Here is a 24,061-nt window from a genome sequence, read left to right as displayed (position 1 = left end):
AATTAAATTAATAATAATTATTTTATTATAAAAAATAAAATTAATTTATAAATAACTAAGTAATAATTTTTAAAAAAAGTAAATAATTAAAAAACTTAAAGAAAATAAAAACTTAAAAAAACTAAAAACTTAAAAAAGAAAACTAAACGTAACGGATGTGGCACATCCGTTGAAGAATTTTTTCTTCAACGGATGTCGACATCCGTTCAAGAGAAAAGGAGGAGGTGTAGGATATTTTAGAATATGAAGGATAATTTTGGAATTTAAAAAAAGTGTGGTGGTGCAGGAAGCAATGTGTGATGGTGTAGGGAGTAACTCTCAAAAGATAATGGAGTTGAACTTAGTTGGATAGGTTAGAAAATTAACTCCAATTAATTTACATCACCCATTAAAACTTTACACTGTCATTTAGATAAAAAATTGACCACATCACAATTACCAAACCATAATGGAAGATCTATAAATAATGAACTAAAAATATTAAGCTATATACCATTAAAAAGCTTTAGGAATAAAATGTCAAAAAGAATAAATAAAGAGGGAAAACAAAAAATTAGCTATTGCGAAGTGGGCCTCAACCCATGATACAGTGGTGAAGGACTTTTTAGACTTTGCATACTGATACGGAGTGCAGTTAGTAATTATGGAATTAGAGGAAGCGATGGCCAACTGTATATCTTAGTGCATTATGTATTATATATTTATTTATAATATTTTATATATAAAACAAAGGGAGAAATTGAAAAATCCAAAAATTGGTCCCAACTCGGTAGGCACTTTATTTTGTTCACTCAGAGCGTGTCCTTTCCCGTTCCCGCCCAGTTCCATTTCGCTCTAACTCCACCATGGGAAATTCGTCCAAGGACGATTCCGCCACCTCTGCCGACGCTTCCGCTGGCGACGTTCAGCCGTCCAATTCCGGCGTCTACTCAGAGGGCGAGAAAGTGCTCGCCTATCATGGTCCTCGCATCTACGAAGCCAAGGCACCGTTCACCTGTCCCCTTACCTTCTTCAATTTTATTTTTCAACGGTTCTCTTTTATTGATTTTTCCAGTTCTCTTTGTTCTTTCCTTTTGGAATTTTATATTTACGGTTTCCGACACAAAGGCAAACTTCGCCGCTTCTAAATGCTCAGTAACCACTCCGCACTGGGGTTTTTGTGCTAGGGATTTGGGTAGTGTTTTTTCGTGTCATCGTTTTGTTTATGTATGTTAAGTTAGCCAATTCTCCTTTCTTTGACCGAATTGTGACTTAGCAGTGTTTCTTGATATTTTAAAGATAAACTTTAAAAGGTCTTTTTACACTTTCTCGCCATTTTCCCTAATTTTCTTTTGTTCATTTTAATTAATCTATAAAACTTGAATGGTTGATTATATCGCATAGCTTGTAATTTTCTAAGGTGTGATCGATTTCATGTTGTGATATCCACTTTTTCCTAGCATTATTAAATTAAGAGTATTGTTAGGGTTATTCCAATCAGTCTTTTTGTTGCTACATTTGCCTAATGTAAGGCTTCGCAGTAAAAGCAGTTAATCACTCTTCAGGCCGAGTGCGTGTTACTGTTCTTTTCCCTTTTTTTATTGTAGTTGTGATAATTTACTGCAGACAGAGTGCTTTTTATACCGTTCTTTCCCGTCGTCTTTTTGTTATTGTGACCTAATCTACTGCCTGATTTATGTCAGGTGCAAAAAACTGAGATCAGAAAGAGTGAATGGAAATACTTTGTTCACTACCTTGTAAGTTCAACCATAATATTTCTTCCCCTGCAGCCTAATTTACTGCATTCTGTAACGGCTTTAGTAATTTCTAGTGATTACCTCATCTCTTGAGTGTTCCTTGATTTAACTTTTCAAATTGATTAAAGTTTTAGCCTGAAAGATTAGAGGCCCTGAATCTCACTTAATGTTATACATTTGAAAATTTCAAGTGATTATGGGATATGCTACTGATTTTGGTTTTTTCATTTACTATTTTTGCAGGGCTGGAGTAAAAAGTGAGTTTCTTATCTTTTACTTGTTTCATTTAATGTAACGAGGTACAAATGGTAACCTTTCCATGAGAAGGCAACCTTTCAGATTACAATTTGTTATGAAATATTGTAATTTTTATTTTGTACATGGTGTGACTCAAGATTGCATAAGAAAAAAAGCATCAAGTGAGAATCAGAGTTAGTACTTGCAAATTTTTTGAGTGAAGCTCTCATTTTAAATGGCAATGGAAGTAGATTACGACTTGTTGGAAGGATTTTGTAATAGTTAATCTACTAATTTTGGAGAGAATCATCTTCATAGTTTTTACCATAAGTATTTGCTATAAATTATTATTATTACATGCAAAAGGTTACAAAGAATCATTATTATTGGTATTTCCAACAGTTGGGATGAATGGGTAGGTGAGGACCGATTAATGAAACATACAGAAGAGAATGTAATGAAACAGTTGGCCCTAGACAAAAAGCAAAATGTGGACAAGAATGTTAAGTCTGGGCGTTCAACACAAGCAAAGGGCAAACCGTCTACAGGTAATCAATGCTCTTTCATATGGTGATAATTTACCATGCTGATTTCTTGAAGCTTTTTGCTTATCTAGTTTGTTCATAATGAATCTATTTTGGCAAGGGAATCTGAAGTCCACTAGTTCATTATTGAAAATATTAAAGAGTTTCCGTTTGTAGCTCACTTGAACATTTGGACTGTGTATTTATTGTATTTTATGATTTCAGTTGTTGTGTGTTTTTTTCCCCTTTTTTACACTCTGAATGAGTGATCAATAATGACTGATGAGGTCTGCAAAGGGACCTATGAAAGTTTTGATCAATATTTTATTTTGAACATAGTTGATTTCTATTGGTAAACGGATATTTAGACTGTTCAAAGGAAAAAGAGTCAAGATAAAATATCTAGACTTATGAGATGCTTTGGATGCAAATTTCTACTATATAAACAATTCATTAGGTTTGTATAAATGGTAATATTAAAAAGTACGTGTGATTTCCTTTAACATTCTACTTTTAGGAAAAGAAAGTGAGTATTACCTCTGACCAAAAGTAACTCTGGACCTTCCTATAAGCACACGCATTTTTATGATATCATTTCAACGTTGTTACAGGATATTCAACCATCTGTTATTGAAATCCAATTTCACCTGTTTTAAATACTTCATAATACGCACCAAATCTTTTTTTCTGTAGCATGTTGGGAAGAGTATACTTTGACTAATTTTTGTTTGCCTGATGTTTTTACGTTTGCTTTGTATTCTGCAGATGTCAAAGTGGATAAAGAGGATGTCAAGAACAATGGTATTCATTAAATTTTATCCTTCACTTTCCTTTTTTTTATGTGTGTTGGCTTGCTTCACACACATGTATCTTTTTTGCATTTTTATGTAGCAAATCATTACCTTTTTTTGTTTTTGAAATTTCTAATTTTGCCTACAGCCATCCCATTTTTATTTAGGCTTGGCTGGGCCCACACTAGCCCAATATATTTACTTTTACAATGAAGCCCAACATATGGCAGTAATTAAAAGTTGGACCTCTTCTCAGTTGAATGCAATGTGATTGTCGATTTATTGAGTTTAAAAAATGTTATATTTTCTTGCACATTAGAATTTGTGTGTACTGATAAGTTTAGTACATCAAACTCTTTGCAGTGTCTAAAGGGAAGAAACGAAAGCAAGATGCTGGAGCTGAGGTTTGGTTTGTTTTGTTGTTTAATTGCACTCCTTACATGTTTTTTATTCTTTAACCTTGAAAGATTTGTCATTTGCTTTCAATTTCTATTCATATATATGAATTAACTGGTTGGCTTGCTTTTTGTTTCATATGATAAAATCAAAATGCCATAATAAATACCTGGTGTTTTAAAGGAGTAAGATTGAAACTAAAACTAATAATAAGATGAAGAGATTAAGATTTGAATCTTTCCTTGTTTCCTTAAAAATGAAAATACCTGAGTTTGTTTGACATTTGATTTAATGTTTATGAAATTTCTAATTTTTTTCCACTATTTCTAGTTGAAGGTATTCTCCTAATTATTGTTTTCTAATTCTTAGAAGGGCAGCGGGTCTGTTGAAAAGCTTGTCAAGATTCAAATTCCTGCAACATTGAAGAAACAACTTGTTGATGATTGGGACTCTGTGACTCAGCAGGATAAGGTACAAGGAAAACTATTAAATTCACTCTTTGTAGTTGTCCACTCATATTTGCTAAGAATATGCACATTTGTAGAGTTAGAATTTACGCATGTTTATGGTTAAGGTTTCCATAGCCCCTGAATCCTCGAGCCATGTTTTAATGTCGCACAGCATTTTGAAGCCATCTGACTGTTTCAGGGGGGCGGTTAGTGTTAGTTGGTTAGTTAGGGCAGAGTCATTCGTCTGACTTTTATAATTTAAGAGAAAGCAATGTCTTAGTCCTTTCACAAGGATAAGCCCTTGGAAGAGAAAGAGAGAATTCTTTCTCCCATTTTCTGTAATCTGTTCCATTTCATTCAGCAATAATCAGTTTTGGGTTCCTAAACAGGACAGACTGTAGTATACACAAGAGTTCAATGAAACTTGTCTTACTTAGTAATAGTAACTTATTGATAATATCGTTATATCTTAAGGTGTTGTTGGCTCTTCTGAAGTGCCAAGTGTACTGTAGAGGAGGATTAAGGTGTATAGTAACGAGAGTTGATTTGGAAGTTAACATTGAGATTTAACTGAACTGCATGACAATGATCTTATAGACACCAGCACTGGTGTCTTCTCAACTCGTGGATACCATGAGTGTCTTCTCAAATTTTCCCGTATTTGTTTGGCCTTACTTTCTGATAGGGAATAATATGCTTAGAAAGAAGTAAGCCTAAGACTCTTCGTTGTTGTCCCATCTATGATCATATCACTTTTGCCCAGAATGCAATCTTCTTTGTTCTATAAACTTCTGATATTATGCCTTATTAATTTATTAATTTCCTGAGGAAATTAAAGATAATTATGGCACTCGATTCCACGGTTGAAGTAATATGATACAATACATTACATGCTTTTCTGAGTGCTATAAGTATCGTATCATTATCATATGAACAATATAATGAGTTTTTCTTTTTTGGCTTGCAAAGTTTGTTGAATGTATTGTTTTGGTATTGATGCTAATATGCTAGATGGACTGTTTAACACTTTGTCTTATTTAATCATCACTTAAAAAATCATAGTCCATTTAGTGCGTGAATCATTCCATAATATTTCCTTTTGTTGGTTCCTGTAGCTTGTAAAACTTCCTCGTTCACCAACTGTTGATGAAATTCTGACAAAGTACCTTGAATACAAATCAAAGAAGGATGGCATGTAAGAATTGGTTGATAGTTAAAAATTCATATCCTTCCTCCCTTTCTATTCCGGCTTGGCAGTTTTTTTATTTATTCATCTCGTACATTTAGTTGTTTCTATTAGATGCAAGCTTGGGACACCTTATACTAACGAGGAAACCATGTACTCTTGCTGTGTGTTAACAGGGCTCCCGATTCAATAGGAGAAATTTTGAAAGGAATAAGGTGTTATTTTGATAAAGCATTGCCTATGATGCTCTTGTACAAAAAAGAACGCAAGCAATATAATGATGCTATTGTGGATAATGTATCTCCCTCAACCATTTATGGAGCTGAGCATTTATTGCGCCTGTTTGGTATGATTATTACTTTTTGCTGATTCTAACTATATTTGAAAAAAAAGATATTGTTGTGTTCTTGGATTCCCTATGTTTGCATTGTCTTGGGACACGCTACTCTTATTCTCACTTATATTTTTCTCTTAACTTGAGTGTCTCGAATAGGTTATTCTTGGTCTGCTAAATTAATAGACAATTACTATTCATTCTCCCTCTCCCCCCCAAATCCTCTCTTTATACATATATGCCTCTCCCTCATTTTTTTTATTTTGAGGGTGATGAAAGTTGAAATTTTTTCATTTTTTGCTATTTAAGGTTTCATTTCTAGTTGATAGAATATGATTTTAAGTTTCGATTCCATTAATGTTTTAAGTTACCTAACTTTTTATTTGCCTGTAAAAATGTAGACTTCTCTGGTCATTTAATATTTCCTGCCTAGTTGCAAGGGTTTAGTTGAGTTTCAATTCCATTAATGTATATTTGTATTTGTATTTCTAGTCATTACGATGGTGGAATATAGGTACTATTAGGAGCATAGCATTTGAATGTTACCCTTGCTCAGCATATCTTATCGATTTTTATAATAAGCTTGGCAAAACGATATGTATTGTTTCTCTTGTGTTTGCAGTTAAGTTACCTGAGCTTTTGACTTATGTAACTATTGAGGAGGAAACATTGAATCGCTTGCAACAGAAATTACTCGACTTTCTCAAGTAAAAACCGAAACCCAGCTTATTCATTATATTTAGGAAATTAGAAACTATTACAATGGAATCTCATTACTTTTCAAAGTGTTCCAATACATAACTGCATTATATAATCTGAAATAATGACACAATTGTTACACTCAAACATTTTTTTAATGTATTTAACTGTTAATATATCACCTCTTCATAACTTTGATCACATTCTCATGTTGTAAAACACATTGAATTTAATTTCCATCTAGAGATCAAAAGAAATTCATTTTTTAGTTACACTTGGCTTACCGATATATGTTTTTGGTGATTAAGTTAATAAATTAAGTATGTCTACTTTCGCGGCATGGTTCACTTTGGATCTCTTTTCCGTTGGGGAAAGTATTTCTTTTGCTGTCAGTCGAAACAGGGTAATGTTTATTATAAATTGTTGTGTTTGAAGGTTTTGCTGCTGATGGTTTTTGTTAAATAAACATTTTGCAGGTTTTTGCAGAAAAATCAAAGTACTTTCTTTCTCTCAGCGTACGAGGGCACCAAAGTCTCTGAAGGAAAAGGAAAGGTGAATGATGAATGAGAAGAAACGTTGAGTCCGTGGTCATCTTGTTGTATTCTTAATTCTTATAAACAATATCATATTTCCCTTGAAAAATTTAGGGAAGAAACTCAATTGTTGTTGTAAGAATATTGACTAATTCATTCTTTAATTTTTAAAGTTTATACAAATACAATGAAAACGCTTGGTGGCTGAGGTATATATTATTCTTATGTTACTTCTTGAGGTCTGGGAGGAGGGATGAGCCGAGAAGGATCTCATGCATGCATGTATCTGGCCTGGAAGTTGGTTGGGCTATCCCCCTGTTTCTTTAATCACGTTAAACGAAAGACAAGAAAGGTTATACTCTGACATAAAAATAGTTTACCCCGTTATTCAATCATGTATCATCATGTCATGTCATGATTACTAAACTAAAAGACTTAGTTTGTTTCTTGTTTTTATAATTTTTAATTAGAAGTACAGAAGCACGGGTTTTGGTTTTACAAAAGTTGTTGATTGAAAATATTTTATTTTGATGAAAAAAATAAGTTTCTCTTTATCCATGAATAAGTATCATTTGAATTTCACTTGGTTAGCTCACGCTCAAATTTATCAATGAATGGAATTTTATTTTAAGGATAAAATATTTTGGTTTTTGATGATTTGCTATTTGATTAGAATTTGTTTTAGTCATCATTAATTTTTTTTAAACACGACGATATTTCTGTCATAAAAATAAAATATAAACTTGAGGATATAAATCTAAAGGATAGATAAAACATATTGTCTTTTTTTTTTTATTTTTTATATCATGGAATGAGAATGACATCGATTAACTAATTAAAGCAAGTGAATCTATTTACCAATCAAGACGACCCTACTAGCAGTGTAACCAAAGTCTGGGAATGAGCACATTATGTGGTGGGAATGGCATAACGACGAACTGAATGGTTCATTTCAATTTCACTCTATAGTGACCCAGAGTGAAGAAGGACCAGACCAGAACTAGAATCATTAGTCTCTACGACAAAGCCACACCTCCCAGCGCAGCACACTCTGATGATGGTCGGAAGCTCCTCTTAGAATTTCCTATCTCAAGATGGAAACGCTTCCTTACTCGATCCCCTCCACCAAATTGCACTCCCTTCATATTTACACCGGTGCTTCACGAATTCGATCCTCCAGGCTCCCTTTTCGCCCTACCCGATTTTCAGCCAAACCTTTATATTCCCCCAAATTTTTCATTCTCCCTCGTCACAGGCTTCGCTGCGTCGCTGAATCCTCCGACAATCACCACAACAGCCACCACCACGACCATCACGACCATCACGGTCATCACCACCATCACGACCATCATGGTCACCACCACCACCACCACCATCACCACTCGCACGGCATCGATGCTGCTAATCTCACCGGGCCCCAAAAGGCGGTTATCGCGTTCGCCAAAGCTACCAGATGGATGGACCTGGCAGATATCCTGAGAGAGCACTTGCATCTGTGCTGTTTCTCCACCGCTTTATTTGTGGCTGCTGCCATTTGCCCTCATACCTTGCCCAAGCCACTCGTCAGGCCTTTTCAAAACTCTCTCATTTTCATCGCATTCCCTTTGGTTGGGGTACGAATCAATCTCTGCCCTCCCCCCCTTCCTTCTCATTTTCCCTCTATTCCTAGACTATTTTTACTCTCTGCATGTGTGTTCCTATCAGGTTTCTGCATCACTCGATGCTCTTATTGAGATCAGTAGTGGAAAAGTGAACATCCATGTGTTAATGGCAATGGCGGCCTTTGCATCGATATTTATGGGAAACTCTTTGGAAGGAGGCTTGCTACTTGCCATGTTTAATCTGGCGCATATAGGTGAGCTAAATTTTGTTTCAGTAAGAGGTTCAAGTTTCATGTTCTGCAAGAAGTTTGAATAGCCTGTGTGATGGATCCTGCAGCGGAAGAGTATTTCACTAGCCGATCGATGGTTGATGTCAGAGAGTTGAAAGAAAATAATCCAGATTTTGCCCTTGTTCTGGATACCAAGGATGATAAACTCCCCAATACATTTGACTTGGCATACAAGAGGATTCCCGTGCATGATGTAACTGTAGGATCATATATTCTGGTTGGAGCCGGCGAGGTAATTTTTTATTTATTTTTTTAATTTGTTGCCTCGTCATAATTTTGAAGTTTGAATGCGTACAGTGGAACTTTGGTCTTCTTCATAGTTTAGAAGGAGGTTAAATAGTGATTGATGTCTTGTGATTGTTTTGATGTTTTTAACTGGATAACCATTTTTTACTGTAATCATTTACTGATGTTCACAATAATTCTTGGTGATTTGGATATAGTTAACCTTTGCATATATGGTTTGTTACCTTGCTGCATAATGAATTAATATTTATAATAAATAAATCGTGATTTCAATTCTTTTTATAATGTCCTTAGAATAATTCCTAATAGTGTGAAAAATATTCATACTACCAAACTTATTTTGCAGCTTAATTGATCCAGAGTACACCCGACTCTTCTGTAACAAAGTATGTCACTGGGTGCTGAAAATGTTACGGATCAAATGTTGAAAACTTGTTTGGAACGATTGGCTTATAATCTTCTCACTTTCTTCAGTAGTTGTTTTCAGTCAATTCCCTTGCAATATTATTTTGTATTAAAAAAATTCAAAATGCCTCTGTATCTTTCATCGTTTAAAGAGCATTCCTGGTCTCATTTTCTCTGTCTCCTTTCAATGATGATTTTTCACGTTTCCCTTTCCTCCCCCTGAAAGAGCATAAGGAAAAATAATTAGTTTTAGTCAAACCTTAAGTATTTTCTAATAAACAACACAGACTCACACAAACTCATACAAACTCATACATGCACGATTTGTAATTTCAAATTTTAGACAGCAGATTATTGTTGAAGTATAATGGGGATGGTGTTGTGATTAGTCTGTACCAGTAGATTGTGAAGTATTCCAAGGCAGTGCCACAATTACCATCGAGCACTTGACAGGGGAAGTGAAACCTTTGGAAGCCAAAGTTGGAGACAGAATTCCTGGTGGTGCAAGGAACTTGGATGGGAGGATAATTTTGAAGGTATGTTGAACTGTACATCAATCTCTAGGGATTTCAGCAATTTTTGTATATTCTACTAAATTTCAAAGTGTTGTGTTTATATTTTACATTGGGAAAAGTGGTAATAATATTGGTAGTATTGGAAAAATAATCCAAGCCTCTTACTGACTATAGATAAAACAAAAAAAGCATGTAAGTGGGGGATAACCATCATGTTTGTTGGTTTTGTGGGGATGATTTAAGGCAAAATCCACATTCTGAAAGTAATTAATTACAGGTATCACATGTCATTACCTAGTTTTTCCATTTATGGGGATTGAAAATTAAGGCAATGAGTCATTCTCACAGATATATATGGACAAGTTACTAGATATTGTGGTACTAGTGTTTCTGTAATAGTTTGCATTTGTTCAACACTTAAACTTCTAAGTGGGTTTTTGTTGGAAACTAACCTTATAATACAAAAAAATTGATTGCAGGTAACAAAAACTTGGAAGGAATCGACTCTCAGCAAAATTGTTCAGTTGACTGAAGAAGCACAGTCAAATAAACCTAAACTTCAAAGGTGGCTGGATGAATTTGGTGAACGATATAGCCAAGTTGTTGTGGTGCTATCCATTGCAATTGCTGTTATTGGACCACTTCTATTTAAGTGGCCGTTCATTAGTACATCTGGTAATTTTTGAATTTTTTTACTATAGTTGCATTGATTGATATAGTTAATAAATTTAAAAATTTGATTACTGATTATTTTTTTTCCTGTTGTCACTTTTTCTTTTGTGTGGGAGTTAGTATGCAATTCACTCCTTTCCTTCAATAATCATTTCGTAGAAATTGGAATTAAAGTAGCAATGATCAAGCTGCCTACAAATTACATTACAGGCAAAGGTAGCCTTTGCTTACTAAAATCACAAAGGAAGAGCAGGAAAAGAAATGTAAAAATTACTAGAGAGATTCTGCAAATGCACAAAATATCTCACTGCTTCCCAAAACCTCACCATTTTTCAATTCATTTCTACAACTTCTCAATCTTCTTCCTCAGATTTATTCTACCTTAGTAACTGACTTATTTACTCCCCTTTTTCCTTCTAATTGATATTGTGCTAGCTACTCAGGTTGTTAGCAACTTCTTTTGTATCTTTCTCTGTTGTGAGGATAGGCACTCCAATTACCTTTCCCACTTAGTTCCTCATTTCATACACATGCAATCCTCCCTTCAACTTCAGAACCATCTTAATTATGGGTGTAACCCTTGTTTATTTGTCTTCGATGCACTTGGGCAAGATATGTGACATTGTTTAACAAGTCGTACTAAAGTCTCCTATTTATTGATGTTATGCTATAGTAACTATCTCGAATTTATAAAGTTCTCAATTCCCATGTTTTCTGCTATCCTTTTTGTTAAAAGGATTTAGTGTCCAAAAAATATGTTGATGCATATCTATATATGATGTAACTTCCGTATTTCATCTTATTTAGTGTCTGGTTAATGTAGCTTGCAGAGGTTCAATTTACAGAGCGTTAGGGCTTATGGTGGCAGCATCACCTTGTGCCTTGGCTGTGGCCCCATTGGCATATGCTATAGCAATCAGTTCCTGTGCCAAAAAGGTACCAGTTATCCACTCGATTATATAAATTCATGTCAAAATATATTTAAAAGTTTAACATCATGTAATAAATTAGAGGTGTCAACCTGTGATTCCAATCAACTCATTAACATAATATGGGTTGGGTTGCGTCATTGGTTGATCTAGGTTTATTTTGGATGATCCAATGAAATTATAATTGGGATGTGTTGGGTTAATGATTTTGAAACCCAATTAATTCAACCTAAGTCAATATACATATAAGAAGAGTGCTAGGAATTCAATTTTTCTCGCACTGTCTTAATGATTAAAAATTATTCAAAACTATTCAAATGAGAAAATCATTGAATTAGATGTGAGTCACTTTTTCTGTAATTTCTAATAAATTTTAATCAATGATAGAGGGCGAGTCCAAAAGAAGAATGTGTTTCTAGTATGTTTATACTTACAACATTAATAATAAATTAATAATTATTCTAATTCTATTAGTATATTATGTTTGCATAACCCTAATCGACACAACTATTGATCATTTTTGTCAAATTGTCCAAGATTTGAAGTGTCAAACTCTCCATATTCATCTTTATTATGTAAAGAAAGTAATTGTTAAGGTTATTTGGGACATGTATTGTGCCATTTGTTACATGCATTTTGAATGTTCTGACTTTGAATATATTTTGCTTGTGATTGTATTGGATTTGGAGAGGTAGACTTGTATTTTAATTTAGATTGTGCAATATTTTTATTTAGAATAAGTTTAACTAATTAGCATAGCATCTAAATTTCTATTTACCCATTTTGAGAAAGATGAAAGAGCTTTCATTAATTGTCACACAAATAACTAGCTTCTAAAGCTTTGTATGGCAATTATTGTACATGGAGGAGTTGTTTTTCTAGTGCCAATTTACACAGCCACATTATTATAAGTAATCATGTAAGCCCTAAATATGAGCATAAAATTTGATCCGACCTTGTGAATTGTGATTGAAGAAAAACTAAGCCATGAACAAGTTTGCTTTGTTCTATAATAAGGAAAAAAATATAGTCTTTAAGATCAGGAAACTTACTTTTACTGCTTGACTAAAGATGGTTTATGAGTTCTGTCAATAATAAGGTGAATTCAATGGAAGCATTTCATTACACAAATTAAGTCCTTTTGAGGGTTTATATGTTGGTTTGAGTAAAGTAGAAAGTTGATCCAATTATTCCAAAATTTTAAGTATGGAATGCTTTTTTTTATGCTGGGTATGACAGTTACCTCAACTTGCAGGGAATACTGCTCAAAGGTGGGCATGTTCTAGATGCTCTAGCTTCTTGTCGTACTATTGCATTTGACAAAACAGGGACATTGACAACTGGTGGACTTGTATTCAAGGCAATTGAACCAATTTATGGTCATCATTTTAGAAACAATGAATCAAAATTTTCTTCCTGTTGCATTCCCACCTGTGAAAAAGAAGCTCTTGCGGTTGCTGCAGCTATGGAAAAGGGTACTACACACCCTATTGGAAGGTAACATTTTGAGTAGACTTTGGTTTTTTAAGTTATAAGCAGTCCTTTTACTAGCTACAATTGTGGTTCTTGTGAGTCCTCTAGGAATTGAATTTTATTCGGCTAATGACAATAGCAGAATTGGTTTATGGCCCAAATACCACTATAGTACACTAACACTACCTCGGCGGCAGTGGACGGCCAACGGTGGCGGCGGTGGCTAGACAAAAACCAGAGCGGGATCGACTCACTCTAATACCAAGTTGAATATAGTGAAAACTATATATGATATTAAGCTCCCTTGTGTTGAATATACACAGAGTCCTTTATTTATAATAGAAGAAATATGGACTAAGTTCAAAATACAAATAAGAAATAATAACAAACAAACTAAAAATAAAAGATAAATATAAAATAAAGATAATATATCTAATAACTTTCAAGCTAGAGCATATAGATTATATGCCTTAAGCTTGTTACACAAACATAATTTAGGAGCCCTTAATAGACCTAGTGAAAATATTAGCTAGTTGTTCAATAGAACTAGTGTACATTACAAGCAAAAATAACTTTTTCTCTAATAACTGACAATCCACTTCAATATGTTTGCTCCTCATGAAATATTGGATTATGATAGGAAATTTCTATCAAATTCAATATATCATGCAGTAAGAGGCAATGCAAAAAGAAAAGGACTAAGCTTCCAACCAAAGAATCCCTTTGAGCTCCAATTACAATTCAAATAAAACCCTGTCTTCAATATTCGTTTATTTTCATATATAATAGATTCCACTATCTTTTCTATCGTGTAGCTAACTCCTTCCCATTCTGCTTCTTATCTAAGGTGAGAATTAAGATCTCGATTTTTAGGCCATTGGATATACACCTTAATAGGCTTCTCCATATATCCGTAGTACTTGGATCACAATCAGATTGGAAGTAATACGATAAGCAATCTGATTATGACCAAACTTCATTTGAGAGACCTCTACAAATTTTAATTCATGAATAAATTGCTTTATCCAAATAAGTTCATAGGTGATCAAGGCCATAGCCTGATACTTTACTTTAACACTAGATCCAGCTACAATCTCTTGCTCCTTACTTTCCTATGACAATATTAACTCCTACATAAACACATTATATTCGGGTGGAATGACGAACTTCTATTCTGATCAACATTTGAGTAGGTAACCCAACGTTTATTTTCATATAATGAACCTTGACCAAAAGATCATTTGATTAGTTGAATGAGTAGTTGCATCCTAATGACTATCTTAAAGAGATTGAAGAAATTTCACTGAAGCAACACAAGAATATCTGGACTTCTTGCAGTAGTATAACTTAGCCTATAACTAGCCTGTGATATCTTCCCAAGTTAGTCAACGACTTACCCTAAGCAAAATGAAGCTTAAATATTGGTTATTGTGGTGAAATAGTTTGGTGAACTACAATAGCATCACGTTGGGGAGCCACAAGAAATTCCATTATGTCCACCTTGCACATCATAGGTCTTGTGCCGTAGATTGGGCATAAAAGAGGTGGCAAGGTTTCAACTATTCACAAAGGAAAAGTACATCAGATCAGGTGGGCATCAATGGTTTGCTCTTTTGATGAATCATAATCGCAAAAAGGGTCTAATACGGTTTGTAGGTCTCTAGTCTAAAAAACAAAATTAGATAGATGGAACTGGGCCTTGTGGGTCTCTAGTCGGTTATGTTTGAATTAGTAAACACTTAAAATCTCACATGACCTTTTAAAAATAAGTCAGCAGTAAGTGTTTGGTATGTGTTTATTCTCTCCTGTTTATTTATTTTACTCTATTGTTTTTACTTGGGTTTCCTTAGTTTAATTGGCCCAACACTAGGGAAAATTAAGTGGTTTTGGATTATCACCTGTCTATGGTTCCAATTGTAGGAATTGGTATCGTGTAGCAGAATGTTTAAGAGCGTGTAATCGAACACAAAACCAAGAGGGGAGGGGTCTATGGTTCCAATTGTAGGAATTGGTATCGCGTAGCAGAATGTTTAAAGTGTGTAATCGGACACAAAACCAAGAAGGGAGGGGTGAATTGGTTCTGTTAGAATATTTACCCTATTTATCATTATTATATTATATCCAGGGTTACCCTATTTATCATGATTATATTGTGTTTAGGATTATCCTATTTATCATGATTATATTGTGTCTAGGTTATCCTGTTTATCATGATTATATTGTGTCTAGGTTATCCTATTTGTCATGATTATATTGTGTCTAAGGTTGTCCTAATTATCATTATCATAATTATATTGTGTCTAGGTTATCCTATTTATCATGATTATATTGTGTCTAAGGTTGCCTTAATTATAATGTACTCTTTATCAATTTATTTTTATAAATAGAAGATTATGAGAGGGATCAATCAAGCCCTCAAGAATTATTTTACAATTTCAATCTCAAGTTCTTTTTTGTCTTAACAATAAAGTGTGATATTAAACTGATAATCTCTTTTCAGTCCTTATGCGTTTCTTTTTCTGTAAAATAAATTGCAGGGCTGTGGTTGACCATAGTGAAGGCAAAGACCTCCCATCTATTTCCGTTGAGAGTTTTGAATACTTTCCTGGTAGAGGCGTTACTGCTACGGTTAACAACATTGAGGTATGATGTTATTATTTGCTTAACCGGATACTTAAATATTCATTTTGCATCACAAAGTGAGATTTTGAAGTAGACATGACCATGTATTGTTAGTATCTCAAGCTCATATTGCATACATTTCTCAGAGACCTCCATTTGAGTTTCATTATTTTGCACTGATTTTCCTTATATTTATATTAGCGGAAACACAGGTGTTGCATGCCCGTGTGTCTGCATTTTGTTCATGCTATCTTATTTTATTTTATTGAGTTAAAAATTTAATGTTTATATCAATATTAGTTTTATGTGTAACAGACAAAAACAATTAGAAAGGTTTTGGATTGAGAGGAAGAGAAACATACCGGTGTCCTTACATGAATGAAAAATGAGAAGTTAAAATAGTAAGAGAGAGATGAAAGGTTGAATAAATGGCAGAGAAGTGAAGTCTTATAGTGTGAGGTTACGTTTAAGAAGGTTACTAGTTAAGATTAGTTAAAAATGTGGACAACAATACTGAAATATTTATGGGATGAGAGGATGTTACTTTTAAGGCAGTGATGTGACAGTTTCTTAGAGCATTTGAAATATAAATATTTGTAACATTAATATTTATTGAAGAGTAAGCCAGGAAAATAAAATGTGTTCACTAAATGGAATACCCTATATTTGGACGCTTGAGCAAGTGCACTGGATATGTTATAATGGGACCCATTTTAGAGATTTCCAAATATCAATGGTCAGTTACAAGTTAGTAATAGTAAAGTATGAATAGTTATAATTAGTTAGAACAATTAGTGAGTAGGGATGGGAAAAATAGCCATATATGAGAATAAACCTGTCATGGGTATTTAGTAGAACCTGTAATGGGTATTTAATGGGTTTTCTAGACAAGTACCTTTATCAGCGAACACGTGTTTTCTTAAATTACCTGTATACTGAACAGGTGGGGATGGATATAATGGAACCCGCAGTATTGGGTACCCACTGCCCATAAAGTAATATAAATACTCTTATATTGAGGTAACTAAATTAATCTTTTCAATTAGAAACTTTTCAATAAGATAGTTTTAACTTATTTTCTCTTTTAGGCTCTTTCAAAATTAAAGGTGGTCGGTCAACTCAAAGTTATTGATGAGGAAAATATCAATTGAAATTTTTCTAATTTTTATTTATTTGATGTAGCTTGTTAGTTTATTTTACTCATTTTAATGAGAAATTTTTTTACCTAAATTTATTTTTTTTGGAATTTAATAGACTAATTTGCATTTAAAATTATATTTTTGAACGTATGTTTTATTTGTATAATCGAAAAAGAAAAAAGTATCTATTTTTAATTTCTTTGAATGTCCATAAATATCTGCAAGTGTTTTTTAAACTCATTGATAGTTCTCTACATGCGGACCTGGTAGTGAGTATCTACTACCCATACCTGTTGTCATTCCAGTTGGTGTGGTAGTTAGCTAGTTAGAGAGGATAGGGTATAGGTTTAGCCTCAGAGGAGGTGCGGAAATAGGGATTACAATTGGATTCAAACTTTGATTAGCACCTACAAATTGTGCACAACGAAGAGATGAATTAGTTGCTAAAACTAGTGCGGGTTTGGGTATTTTAGTGCACAGCTCACTATAAGCCAACATATTTAATTATTTGATATATAATAAGCTTAAGTAAAAACTAGTGCTTATAAATTAAGACTGCTGGAAATTACACACAGAGTAAAGTAAATAGGCTAATAATGGTTTTCAAAACATTTTTACAGTCTCTTTAAGTTCTTATATGTTCTTCAAAAATCTAAGGCTATTGAGATTTATAGAATTAGCACTGTTTAATAATTTTATATCACTCAATGTGAAGTAAACATATTTAATTATTTGATATATAATAAGCTTAAGTAAAAAATAGTGCTTATAAATTAAGACTGCTGGAAATTACACACATAGAGTAAAGTAAATAGGCTAATGATGGTTTTCAAAACATTTTTACAGTCTCTTTAAGTTCTTATATGTTCTTCAAAAATCTAAGGGTATGGAGATTTATAGAGTTAGCACTGTTTAATAATTTTATATGACTCAATGTGAAGTAAACTATCATATTTGAAATTGCCACATTTTCTATAGACTGCTTTTACTTCATTATGTTTGTTGACAACATTGTTATTATAGGGTATTGACTACCGTGGCCTTACTCCAATCAAACATGATTTTGTCACCCCTTATAGATAAAAGATCTTGGTGGTTGACTCTAATTCTTCTCGAAGTAGTATAATCCAAGAATGGTAATGTGATTTCTTGAAGTATGCAATGGGTATTTTAGATAAAACAAACTTATAGACACTCTAAGATCCTTTTTCAAACCTGCTCCTTTTCGAGTCAAGAGAGAGATAGATAAATAGACACATCTCATTGCACTGATCGGGGGCGTTCGTAGTTACTGAGGGGGTCAAAGACCAAGAAGTGAGTTATTTAACAGCCAAGCATTTTATTCTTCTTATGACTAGATCCAATCTCCTGGTCCCTGTGGAAAGGAAAAAGAATTTCAAGTTCTTCCTTTCGGGAAGGATTAGGAAAATCCTATTGATTGCAATTTTCTCCCGACTCCCAGAAAAGCATGAAAAAAGGCTCGAATGTTACGATCCCGCCGTCACCCCAGAATGAAAGGGGCGATCTCGTAGTTCTTGGTCTGTGAAGAGCACTCAACATGTTGGAACTCCTATGGATCACATGCCGAAATTTTGCTTAGTTAGACAGAGCTGATCTATAAATATAGGAAAGATTGATTTAAAAACTAAATTATCTCACAAGTCTTCCTTTAGGATAGTGGGATGCAATAATCCACATTCTGAAATATATTAAGGGGGCTCCAAGGAAGGTCTATGAAGGCAAAGTTTGTATTTATTACTCATCAGGGATATTGCATGAGGTTTGTTCTCTATTATTGCATTTTTATTGGTGATAACATGGATGCAGACAATGGGTTTAGATACGAGCATATGATTTATCTAATAAGCACCCAATAACTCATGGAATTCATTCTTAAAAGCTATGGAGGGAGAATGAAGCACTTAGATAATCCACCAAACATCCCACACCAGTCGATCATAATATTGAAGTCCCAATGTAGGATGTAGGCACCTCATAATACTGAAGTCCCATTATTCCTAACAGTTGAGTATCACCGACTCACTCTACGGTGCTGCATTCAATGATATTTCACTAAACTTTCTGGTTTGCTTGGAATCCTTTTCCATTTAGAACTATCTGCAAGTAACATTTTTCAAAACATTGACTACTAGCTCTGAAACCTAATTAGCACTTAAGCACTTTAAAACTGTATTCGTGGACCCTAAAGTTGCTGTCCACTTAAGTTTGGGTTTGAAATCAGTACATTTTCTTTTATACGTAGGTATAGTAGTATCCTATCTAAAATCTTTTCATTGTCATCCCTTGGTAGAAAGGAGCATCGTTCTGCTTTGTATAAACTCAAAACTATTAATCTGCTCTTGAAAAAAGTGGGCAGTTCCTTTTGTTTATTTTCAATCAAGAAATAATATTATTATTTCTTTTGAGGTCCTTGAATGAGGTAAGGTAACTCACAATCAAGGATTACAGCCTCATTATTGGGAGGGAGTCCATCATTTCTAAAGCTTAGGCACATGCTGCATCCATTTATGCAAAATGCAGTATATTCTTCTTGAGGATGGAGGGAAAATGGGAAAGTCCTTTGAGAAAATATTTAATGCAGCATGGGGCTAAGTGGATGAAAATTGCAATCTGTGGAACCAGAGAATCTGTAAAGAGTTTTCGAAAATAAAGAGCCAGACCCATTAAGTTGTGTATCCTATGTAGAAAAATTAAGAAACTCATGATATACCAAGGAGAATAAACATTTTTTTTAAAATTATGTTGACCAATAAATATTGAAGTTGCATAAATTATTTGAACTGAACCAGAAAGCATTAACTAGGGGCAAAAAATATAAAATGGGCACGAGACAATAATTCCATATTAATTTGACCCAACCAGTATGCTCCAAATTTTGTAAGATTTCGGCTAAAACCATACAAATGTTGTAATATGCCTCTTTAGTAGTGTCTAGTAACCATGTAAAGGGTATAATTGATGATTTGACAGCAAAAACAATAAGAAATCCCATATGGAATATTATTTCCAATGCTACAGGATCCAGTAGATGGTAATGATTAAATTTTCAGTGTAATTTAGATAAGCTTTTTCATAAACAATTATAGGAGAAGAAAATAACGAAAAATGAAATGAATTTTCCCATATGCTAAAATTAGCATGTATATCAAACTAATTTGCAGAAGTTTTTTCATTTTAATTTATCAAAAAGTTGATTTTAAATTTGTGGAAGCTATAATTTTAGCTTATGAGAGAAACTTATTTCACTTTGTTATTTATTTGAGTTTTACGGAGAAGCTTATTTAAACGAAATCGTAATGTTGGTTAATTAGAAATATATTAATTCATACTCAGAATTCCCATTCATGTAGATAAAAACACAGAACTTCCTGTATCTTACATAATAAACTTCATAGCTGTGCAAGCATTTCTTTACACCCAACATGGATGTGGAAAACGAGGAATTGATTCTGATTCCCGTTTTAAAAAAAATGTAAGTGTCTTAGAAAAATTTGGTCTCTTGGAAGACTATTCATTGAATAATTGAAATGCTTGAGCAACTGGCGGAGCCATATCTTTTTTTCTCATATTATTTGTTGTTCAAGTAAAATGACTCAATTTTTGTTTTCATTTTATTATAGTCAGGAAGTGGAGATGCCAAACTATTAAAAGCATCACTTGGGTCTATAGATTTCATCACTTCTTTTTGTCAATCTGAAGATGAGTCAGAAAAGATCAAGGAAGCGGTTAATACATCTTCTTATGGAAGTGAATATGTTCATGCTGCCCTTTCAGTTAATCAGAAGGTGCTATACTGTAATCTACTAATCTTTTTTTCTGGGAAAGAAGGGATGATGCTTTAAGCTTTTTCATAGTTCTGTCCAGCTGGAGAAGCGGACAGCTTACCCACCCTCCATTAAGTTAAACACATTGAGCCTTCCACATTTGACATGCTACTGTCTCACTCTCAACAGTATTCACCAGAACCTAACTTACTAGTCACTTGATGCAGGTAACATTGATTCATTTAGAGGATAGACCTCGTCCTGGGGTTTTTAATGTTATTCAAGAATTGCAAGATGAAGCAAAGTTTCGTGTGATGATGTTAACCGGAGATCACGAGTCTAGTGCGAAGAGAGTTGCAAGTGCTGTGGGCATCAATGAGTTTCATTGCAACCTGAAGCCTGAGGATAAGTTGAGTCATGTGAAGGATACCTCAAGGGATATGGGTTAGTTCCTCACTGTTTCTTTTGTGGATTGTCTTCTGTAATGCTTACTCATGTTTATTATTTTTTTGGGGTACTTGCACACTAATGGTTCCTTTCCAATATAAGTTTTTTTTTTTGCTTCAACTATACAAGTAAATTGTGCAGAGCTCAAGCTTAAAATATTACTTTTACACGCTTCACTTTCAAGTCTCGTTTTGTGGTACCTTTGTTGATTAGTTATGAGACTTATCATTTTGTTTACGATGAGAGTATTTTCTTAAATAGGTTCCTACATAATATTTTAACTGCATTGCTTGGATGTCTTTTACACGTATGTTTTGCTCTCTTAAGCCATTTTTTTATACCTCTGACAGGAGGAGGCCTAATTATGGTGGGTGAAGGCATCAATGATGCCCCAGCACTAGCTGCAGCAACTGTTGGGATAGTTCTTGCTCACCGTGCTAGTGCAACAGCCATAGCTGTTGCAGACGTATTGTTGCTTAGAGAAAACATTTCTGCAGTGCCATTTTGTATTGCAAAGTCTCGCCAGACAACTTCACTGGTAGTTTTATATCAGTAGTTAGAATACATTATTTCATCAGCTCTTGGATGCGGTTGACTAATATCTGAATGTACGTGCAGATTAAACAAAATGTGGCTCTGGCATTGACGTCCATAGTTATAGCTTCCCTTCCATCAGTTTTGGGATTTCTGCCATTGTGGTTAACGGTATGAAAATTCAATTTAAATTATCTTTTTGCTATTCTGCTGTAGAACGTTTGTATGCCTTTGGTGGCACCATGTGCAAATACTTCGAATGACTTGAACAAGAATATTTTTATCTGGTTGCGGTAACAAATCTCTGAAATTACGATTATTTTAGTAGAGATTGTCACTGGCTGTGTCCATACCAATATCACTTCGTTTAGGCAACTCCCCACCCTTGGCGTTAAAAATGAGTAAATCGAATTTAGTAGGTGCTACCTCTATAATTAAAGTATACTCGGCTTAACTTATTGTAGTGATTGTTTAGATTGCGTTCCCTGCCAGGGAATGTATGTTGGTTTTCCATTGAGAGAAGCATCTCAATTGTATCTTTTGATTTAAAAATAGTTTTGGAGTTTTCAAACGGAAAGACAAGCATAGGCTTTTAATTACTTTGTAATATACATCTCTCAGAATACTGTCTTCATCGTTTGAATGGTCCCTCCCACTACCTTAATTGCATGATTTTCTTCTTTGGTTGCTCTATAATCATGTCCCTTGTTTACACATATGCAGGTTCTTTTACATGAAGGTGGAACCTTGCTTGTGTGTCTCAATTCCGTACGTGCTCTAAATGAGCCATCTTGGTCATGGAAGCATGATATCTTACATTTGATTAGCCAGATTAAATCTAGTCTTCTGTCTCTCAAGACAAATATCACGGGCTCAAACAGTATCATAACGGCGAATTTGTAACGTAGTGTGGTAGCTTATTGCATATTTTTAGTGTATTGAAAAAAGTGTCAATATCCCTTTTTCTTGTATATCTTTCTTATCTCAGAAAATTGAACAATGCCTTCTGTTAGTTTCTCTTTATTTAATCTTCGTTATCCCATTTAAATGGAATAAGAAAATGGAATTTAAGGGTGAAACGTGCATATACATTTCGCAGTCACAAAATAAATATTGACATGAAGAAATATCGACTCAAAGAACATTTTACTAATACTCATTTACTTAGAAATTACATCTTAGGCATTTATTTTGCGACGAAAGGCTTTTCTTTCGTGGCCTGAATAATAGCCTTTTCAGAAAAAAAGAAAGAAAAAACCCTTTTAGAAATTACAATATTCCTTTTCTTTCGTTGCCCAAACAGTAAATTCAACTGTTTTTATGATGTGTGTGCAACTAATGTTCTTAGAATTGTGATGTTAAATCGGCAAGTCATTTAATTAAGACATTTAAGTTATTTATTTATTTATTGAAGATGTTGATCGATTTCGCTGATACATTTTATTTACATTTATTCTTTTTATGTTTTTAATTTGATGGTAAATGTATGAAATAATTAAAGACTGATCTAAGTAAATGGCCAGTTGGTTTATTCTATGTGTGAATATATTCTTTGTCCCATAATAAGTAAATGGCTCATTTTGGACAAACCGAAAATAACATTGAATCTATGGTCTGACGTGTAGACGACATTTTGCTATGTGATAACGTCATGAAATGATAGTTCATTGGAAGTATATATTTAGTCTAATTATTAATCGAATGAGCTAATGATAATGGGATTTTGCGACGTTACAACGATTTCGTTTGTCCATTTTATGGCATATTATGTCACAAAATGCAATATGTCAATTTAAAAGTTAAAAATTAACAAAGAATTAGTTGCTGAATTAGATTTCGTTGTTATGAAAAGGGGTAAAGACTTAATCATTAAAGTTACAAGATTGAAATCACCCTTCTGTAGGATGACTATACAGATTAAAAAAGCAATCTAGCCATTATATCAAGATAACTTTTTTATACACATGGTATGTTTTATATTATTTACCCTATCTAAAAAATCTGCTTCTTTAGCATTTTCTTTTTATATTATGATATTTTCACAATCATAAAATTGTTAACTAGAATAAGATTATATACATTTGTAATACGTTTTAAGTGAGAATGTTTAATAATATTCAATTTTTGAAAATATAAAAAAAATGTATTATTTTAAATGGTCTGAATAGTAATTTACACTGATCATCCAGGTATATCAATCTCTTTAGTGGTGAAGTTTCTTGCACAATCCCTTACCAAATTTCCACAATTTGTTGTAGTGGCCTGAGAATTTAAGAAAAAACGACAATGAAAACATAAAACGTGAAAAAAAAGGGGGTTGTTGCTAAAACTTTAATTTGTGCTTCGCATAAAACCTAAAATTTTAATTTGTGTGGAAGTACCTTCAATTTAAGTAACGGTACCTAATGACAAAAGAAAATGCCACTTATTTTGAATGATCCACGCAATTTATTTTAAGATTAAAAAAAGAAGATATTAAAAATTTATTTTAAAATCTATTTTATTTATTATAAGTGTC

General features: G+C 33.5%; 2 protein-coding genes across 3 annotated transcripts; both read left to right on the top strand.

The window, feature by feature from the left end:
- The first annotated feature begins 747 nt into the window (after positions 1 to 747).
- On the top strand, positions 748 to 7,097 carry LOC124819717 (MRG family protein). Of its 2 annotated transcripts, none has more exons than XM_047291280.2 (11): positions 748 to 983; positions 1,683 to 1,736; positions 1,980 to 1,993; positions 2,376 to 2,521; positions 3,263 to 3,298; positions 3,652 to 3,692; positions 4,057 to 4,155; positions 5,249 to 5,328; positions 5,496 to 5,665; positions 6,276 to 6,360; positions 6,829 to 7,097. In XM_047291280.2, exons 1-11 carry the CDS (start codon positions 846 to 848, stop codon positions 6,917 to 6,919), a joined length of 954 nt encoding a protein of 317 aa, XP_047147236.1. In that variant the 5' UTR covers positions 748 to 845; the 3' UTR covers positions 6,920 to 7,097. The 2 variants fall into 2 exon arrangements, with proteins under 2 accessions (XP_047147236.1, XP_047147235.1); XM_047291279.2 differs by having other exon boundaries at positions 4,054 to 4,155.
- Positions 7,098 to 7,774: 677 nt separating this feature from the next.
- HMA1 (heavy metal atpase 1) lies at positions 7,775 to 22,555 on the top strand. The gene is made up of 13 exons (XM_047291282.2): positions 7,775 to 8,498; positions 8,590 to 8,740; positions 8,824 to 9,008; positions 9,817 to 9,963; positions 10,422 to 10,617; positions 11,438 to 11,550; positions 12,799 to 13,040; positions 15,554 to 15,659; positions 20,419 to 20,583; positions 20,790 to 21,006; positions 21,360 to 21,547; positions 21,628 to 21,714; positions 22,267 to 22,555. The coding sequence occupies exons 1-13, from the start codon at positions 7,980 to 7,982 to the stop codon at positions 22,444 to 22,446; spliced, it is 2,496 nt and encodes an 831-aa protein (XP_047147238.1). The 5' UTR covers positions 7,775 to 7,979; the 3' UTR covers positions 22,447 to 22,555.
- The last annotated feature ends 1,506 nt before the right edge of the window (positions 22,556 to 24,061 follow it).

The sequence above is a fragment of the Vigna umbellata genome, chromosome 1, assembly GCF_029865625.1.
Source record: "Vigna umbellata cultivar VRB3 chromosome 1, Vumbellata_1.0, whole genome shotgun sequence".
NCBI lineage: Eukaryota > Viridiplantae > Streptophyta > Magnoliopsida > Fabales > Fabaceae > Vigna > Vigna umbellata.
The sequence above is the reverse complement of the archived record's forward strand: the minus strand, read 5'-3'. Positions and strand labels throughout refer to the sequence as shown.